This window comes from Oryza glaberrima, chromosome 9 (assembly GCF_000147395.1).
Source record: "Oryza glaberrima chromosome 9, OglaRS2, whole genome shotgun sequence".
Classification (NCBI taxonomy): Eukaryota; Viridiplantae; Streptophyta; class Magnoliopsida; order Poales; family Poaceae; genus Oryza; species Oryza glaberrima.
In genome coordinates, this window is record NC_068334.1 from 13999752 (window position 1) to 14006538 (window position 6787).

The window sequence follows — 6787 nt, forward strand, 5'->3', positions numbered from 1 at the left end:
GAGACTTACCGTGCTTACCACAAGCGGGAGTGGGTAACTGCTTGATCTGAAGTATAGCTCGACCCTTTCCTAGGCACCGGTGGCGAGGGTGGGCATGATGGAGTTGGGTCGGCCGAGGTGTTTGGTTGTCCAGCTGCCGGATTCACCGCGGCGCAAGAGGGGACCGCCCACTGCCTTTTGAGGGGTGGGGGTGAAACCTTAGCGTGGTGTGGATGGTTAGGGGAGGGTTATGTGGAGGGTCTTGTCACGATTTCCCCCTTTGCAGTATCATGGTGATACTTCGGGGCATGGCGACATGTGTGGAATCGTGTCTTGTGGGTACAGTTGTACACCTCTGGCCAGAGTAAAACTATTCGAATAGCCGTGCCCGCGATTATGGGCGATCAACCAGATTCACCGTGATTAGTCTCACCCCTAGTTTAGCTTAATGAACTAGTGTAGTTCAGGTGGTTGGTTGGGCCTATTGCAACGTGGTGTAGCGTTGGACAGTGATTGGTTAATATTGATTAATTGCTACAGCTGTTTTACTGCTTTCAACTACTGCTTTGAAATGCCTGCTTTATGCAAAAGAACCCCTAGCTTCCTTTAGTTATATCCTGCATCATACCTCCTCTTCCGGTATGACTTGCTGAGTACAGTGGGCAGTACTCAGTCTTGCTCTCTTTTCCCCCACACCAGAGTTGAAGTTCTTCTCAGTTGGAACCGTCTCAGAGAGGTTGGTTTCGTCGCTGCCGTCAAGGTTTGCCTGTGGAGTGGAGTCGCCCGCTGCTGAAGTCAAGCTTCCCGGTTTAGCTCGCTTTTATCTTTCCCGCTGCATTTGTAATCTTTTATATTTTTTTGTAAGACGTGGGTCTGTATATCAACAATTGTCGTTTGTGTACCCTGGCTGGTCCTGGACAGGGATTTAATGCACATTCAGCTTAGAAATTCTGGTTCGAGAATTTTTGGGTGTGACAGGAAGCAAGGTGGATGACAAAAATAATGAGTCGGAGAGAAAGGAGGATGAGAAAACAGATCTGGGGAAGAAGAAACTCATCTGGGTTGTTCTTATTAAGTAGTATCATGTCCCACGGGATCCGTCCACTAGTTTTTGGATAGTCTAGAACATGAAAAAAGTGGCTACTTCTACAAACGTAAAATCAACCGTCTGCAAAAACTATTTCCACGGGCAACAGGCGAGGAACATGCTATGTGAATGAAGTTGTCACAAATAGTAAAATTAAGAATTTTAGACTATACAGCTCTTAGCTACCTCTAATTGGCTCGTTTGGTCTTCTTAAACTTTTTATTTGTATTCCTCATGGAAATTGGATATGCATGGGTGTACTAAGTGTAGAGGCAGGAGATATATTACTCAGTCTTAATTTTCTGAAATAAAAAAAACATGGAAATAATATCATTACACCCTTGAAAACAATTTAATTTTCCATGAATGGCTTAAACTTGGACCATCAATTGCTCTCCTCACATGATCACATATCCAAAGTTCCTAACATAATAAGGTACCATTGACCCACCCACCCAAAGAGTGGGAAAATTTCACATTGCTTTGTTTATTATTTCTTTTTTCTCAAATCTTCCAAAGGAATTGCCACGTAGTTCAAAACTGGATTTGCATGAAGATTATCTGCAGACTTCATATGATACATCTCTATGACCCAGCACTGACTGGTCTCGTTTTTGAGTCATCATATGGTCAGCCCACTTGGATTCCTTTTCATCATAGAAAAACAGAAAGAAACTTCCATAACCAATTTCAGCCGTCCCCTCATGCCGTCTATTTTCGTAGTCAGATTAACACGATACATTAATTAGTTCTAGATCACTCAATTAATAATCTCAGCAACATAAGATTCTAGAATGACACCCTTTTCCGTTTGCAAATGAAGATGGAAGCACAACTCATATATACTCTCATCCAGCCTGAGATATGCTAGGGTTCCATAAATAAAATTTCTACTGAATCGAAATCACTTGTTCATATGTTTATAGGCAGGCGATTTACATCAGTGAAACTTTGCACCTACAATTACAACGGCAAATTAGTTCTTTGATCTACTCACTTTGATTCATATTATTGGTCATTTTAGGTCTATACTGAGTCAAACTTATTCAAGTTTGATGAAGATACATAAAAAAACATAGTGACACCTAAATATCATATTAGTTTCATTAAATTCATCATATATTTTATTATAGTGCATTTGTTTTGTGTTAAAAATAGTATAACCTTATTGTATAAAGTGAGTTAATCTTAATGCAGTTTGACTGGATACAAACTCAAAATATGATGGAATGGATGGAGTAGAGTAGTATCTCTAATCACAAGAACACAACTATATATTATTCTTATTGGTGAAACCAAACAACTCCAAAATGGGAGCTATATATTTTTTTTTTGAAAGAGGAAATATAAATAATAATCGAAAAGAACTGAAAGAAGGGAAGAGTACCGGGGATGCATTGAAAACATATTTGGGAATAAAAATTTGAATGACACTAGGTTAGCAACTAAAGCAAGGAGACCAAATTCCCTTCCAACCGCAAAGGACAAACTTGTGTGTAAACTAAACGAAAAGTTGGGCCAAGCAAAGCAGGGGAGAAAAGGGAAAGGAGAGAGGAAAAGTTGATGCAGATGGAGAGGAAAGAAAGGCTAAAGCTGGTACAAAGCCAGAAGAACCAGACCTGGATTACTATGTACTTAAATTAAACAACAAGCTAAATAAATATTTAACAGAAAGAAAGATAGGAAATAATGGTAACACTAAGAAGAAATAGAAAAGAAAAAGAAAAACAAAAGGAGGAGCCCCCGTCGCTTGCTGCAGCCGCGGGTGGGCCATAGGCCCGTGGGCCCTCAGGAGAGTGCGTGGGCCCACCCGTGGGAGCCCACCCGTTTCCCTGCAGATGCGGGCCGTGGAAGCGAGCGAAGTAGCAGCGAGACCATCCGCTGACTCCGTTGACTCCGACGCCGTCGAGGGTTTCGCCGTTAGTTAGAGACGGCGGCGGCCACCGGTTCACGGCTTGGAGACGGAGGCGGCGTCCTTGAGCTGCGACCCCTCGCCGTCGGCGGCGCCCCCGCCGCCGTTGGCCATGGCCGACTGCGCCGTTAGCACCGACATGCTCGGCGAGGCCGGCACGGAGCCATCGGCGTTCAGGCCGGGCAGGTGTCCGCGCATGGCCGCCGCCGCCGCCGCGCTCAGTTGGTGGTGGTGCGCGGCGGCAGCAGCGGCGCCGAGCCCGGCCGGGAACTGCTGCGCGGCGGCGGCGGCGACCACCGGCGGCCGGAGATGGCACGTCGCCGAGGAGATGGCGGACGCGAGGGAGATCGGCATGAGGCAGAGGCCCTTCCCCTGCAGGTACTGCATGGCGGTGCCCATGTCCTCCTCCATCAGCTTGGCCACCTGCTGCTCCGTCACCGTCAGGCTATCGCTCCCCGCCGCCGCCGCCGCCGCCGCCGGTGCTCCGCCGTTCGCCGCGCCGCCGCCTCGCCCCTGCACGCGCAACACAGCACCACGACCCCACACGTCAGTACCGAGTCGTCGTCGTCGTCGTCAGAGACGCATGCAGCTGCCATGCCAGCAGCAGCAGTGGCACTAAGGGCAGTAGCGGCATTTCGCCCGGTGGCACGCGAGCCACTGTGCGTGGCAGTAGCCATCAGCCGTGGCACTGAAAAGTTCGTTCACATCCTGGTGATTCTTTCGAGTGCCGGAAAAGCTAGAAAGAGAGAGAAAGCGAGAGGAGGACGACGACGAGGAGGAGGAGGAGAGAAAGCCAATCTGCTGCTGCTGCTGCCATGTTGGAGAGACCGAGAGAGCGAGCTAGCGGAGGACGAGGGTTACCTCCGAGGACATGTCGGCCACGAGCGGCGCGACGGCTGCGGCGCCACCTAACCGGCTCATGCTCAAAACCTGTTCACCAAAAAAAAAAAAAAATACACGTCAGTATCTCGAACTAAAAACAGATTAATACTGTACTACATGTATTAGTAATTTAGTGTACGTGCTTGCCTTGACTTGGAGTTGTAGGAACTTGACGTAGTCGATGATCTCGTCCAGCATGGAAGCCTTGTCCGTCTGCATCAACTCCAAGAAAGACACACACACACACACACACACTTGAGATGAGATGAGCAATTCACGAAGAGGTTAATCTCAAATGGGGAACTGAAAAGAAAGCGAGCGTCGTCCGTCGCGCGCGACAAGGGCAGGAATTCTAGGAGGAAGAAAGCAAAGCAAAAGCATCCGCCCGCGCGCGGCTGCCGAGACAGCACGACGGTGGTCAAGTACGACGCCCATCGTGCGCGCAAGCGTGCGGGTAAACGAGGACGACTACTCCCATTCTTTTTTTCTTTTGAATTTCTCCACTGATGTTCATGGCTGCGGCGGCCTCGACTGTATTTTTTAAATTAAGCTTTTATTAATCCATCCATTCCCGGCAATCCGGCATTGAACCCTAACACTAATAAAATCAGCAAAACCCCACACCCCGCGGTCTGATTGAGATATTGCTAGCTGGAGTAGCTCGAGCTCGATCCCCTTTCTCCTCCCACAAAGCCAAAACCCTAGCCGTTTAATTCAATCTTTGGTTGTGATTAGCTTGCTCACCTTGTTGGCGTTGGGAACCAGTTCTTGCAGTGCCTTCATCCTCTCGGCGATCCTCTCCCTCCGAAGCTGCGAAACATCGATAACTAAAATCAACTAGATAATTTTTTGGAACACTAATAATCTAGAACAATGGAAGAGGCATGTAGGAGCTAGTGAAATCTCGCATAAGAACAACAAGGGAGGAGGAGGAGGAGAATAGTAGGTTGGAGAAGCAGACAAAGGAATAATACTGGTAGTTGGGGAGCCAGCCGGCCGGCCGGAATCCGATCCAAACCGAGCAAAAAAACAAGCGCACACGGGCGCCGATTAGCGGCAACTGCTCCCGTGGTTTTGTTCTCCCGACTAATTGCCGGACAAAATATTTTTATTTTTAAGTTTCGGTGTAGTAGTAGTAGTACTGTGCTAGTGATGGTGGAGCTAGCTTAGCTTAGCTTAGCTAGCGTCATCTTGCTTACCCGCTCGGCGATGCTGTGGGGGTCGGTGGCCTGGCCTCGCCGTGCCCGCACCCGCTGCCGCGGCGGCGCCGGCGCGCCTCCTCCAGCCGCGCCGGCCTGAGGCTGCGCCGCCCCGCCGCCTGACGCGGTTCCTCCTCCTCCTCCGCCGCCGCCGCCGCCGAAGCTCTGCGTCGGAATCGTCGGCGCCGTCTGTAAGCAAACACATGGTCTGTGTTTGAGCGTTTTGAGGCGAGGCGAGCCATGTGATATGTCAGCGAGCGAATTAATTAGAACCTGTGGATGTGGCTGGAAATGTTGCTGCTGTTGATGGAGCGAGCCGGCGAATCCGCCGCCGTAGACGCCGCCGGCGTCTCCTCCTCCCTGGAACGAACAATCGGGAGCGAATCAAAACGCAGGAATTTTATTTTGGGCCAAAAGAGAGAAAGATTCTTGATTCTTGAAAGTTGAAGAAGAAAAGGTAGCAGGTGGATGCGAGCAAAGGGGGGATGGATGGATGGATGGATGAATCAGTACGGCGGAATTGGCCGCGGCGGCCTTGAGCAACGCCTGCACGTCGCCGCCCGATCCGCCGCTGCCGAGGGTGAGCGGGAGGAGAAGGCCCCCGTCGCCGCCGCCGCCGCCGCCCCCCGCCGGCGACCGTCCCCCCAAGCCCTGGAGCATCATGTGGTGCCCCTGCCTCAGATCGGCGAGCTGCTGCAGCACCATCTGCTTCACGGCGGCCGCGCCACCGCCGCCTCCTCCTCCGCCGCCGCTGATCTGGTGCTGCCGGAGCCGCGACGCCAGCATCGCCGACTCGTCGTACGGCCCACCAAACTGCTGCTGCTGCTGGTGGTGGTGGTGATGCATCCCCTCGGCGTCGTCCTCGGCCGCCTTCCCGGCGGCGAGGTCGGGCCACGCCGAGGGCGGCAGGCTGCTGAGCATCTGGTCGAGGAAGTCGTCGTGGACGCCGCCGCCGCCGGCGGCATTGGCGGCGACCCCGCCGCCGTTGCGGAGGTCGTCCAGGGAGATCTGGCCCGCCGCCGCCGCCGCAGCCATGGCTTGCATTTCCCGCGTCGTCGGCTGCATCTCTCGCTAGGGTTTCCTCGAATCAGCTAGGGTTAGGAGAAACCCGGGAGAAGACAAGGACGGTGGCGAGAGGGTAGATAGAAGAGAGAGCTGCACGGAGTTGGTGTCGCCGGCTATTTATAACGGGGGCGGCCTATTGATGATTTTACTAATCCATCCATCAGTAGGAGAGGTAGTAGGATGTATATATGGATGGAATGGATGAGCTTCTGAGCAGTGACATGGTTGCGACTAATCAACCATTTTACTTCGCTCTCAACTCGGTGATCAGAGAGAAAGCAAAGCAAGAAATTATGTGTGGCTGATATGCCACGGCTGTTTGCTGCGAGCTCCAGTCTCCAGCAAGTCTCTGTGTCTGTGCAGTTAATTTGTAAATTGCCTCTTGGACTTCCAAAAGGATCAAAGTGGATGAATAGATGGGGCTGGACTAGCTTTGACTTTGTCTATGGTAGTTTGGTAGGAATTTTTGATTAGGGTATAAACTTGCATAAATACCAAAATAACATCTAATGTGTCACATCATCCTTGTTTGTGTGTTTGTCGAATGAAGTCGGAGATATAAAGTGATAGCACAGGACACTACATCTGTAACGCACATCTATAATGGTTGGACCAACCGTTACAACCCAATAGTTATAGATGTGGAGAATCATATGAAACGGC

At 50.6% G+C, this 6787-nt stretch overlaps 1 protein-coding gene across 2 annotated transcripts; it reads right to left on the reverse strand.

Annotated features, from left to right (window-relative positions):
- Positions 1 to 2066: 2066 nt before the first annotated feature.
- LOC127785419 (bHLH transcription factor RHL1-like) lies at positions 2067 to 6433 on the reverse strand. 2 transcript variants are annotated; one of them, XM_052312861.1, is made up of 7 exons: positions 5573 to 6433; positions 5333 to 5419; positions 5060 to 5248; positions 4605 to 4670; positions 4008 to 4082; positions 3840 to 3908; positions 2067 to 3491 (listed from the first exon to the last, which is right to left on the reverse strand). In XM_052312861.1, exons 1-7 carry the CDS (start codon positions 6122 to 6124, stop codon positions 3015 to 3017), a joined length of 1515 nt encoding a protein of 504 aa, XP_052168821.1. In that variant the 5' UTR covers positions 6125 to 6433; the 3' UTR covers positions 2067 to 3014. The 2 variants fall into 2 exon arrangements, with proteins under 2 accessions (XP_052168821.1, XP_052168822.1); XM_052312862.1 differs by having other exon boundaries at positions 2296 to 3491; positions 4008 to 4073; positions 5573 to 6430.
- Between the last annotated feature and the right edge of the window lie 354 nt (positions 6434 to 6787).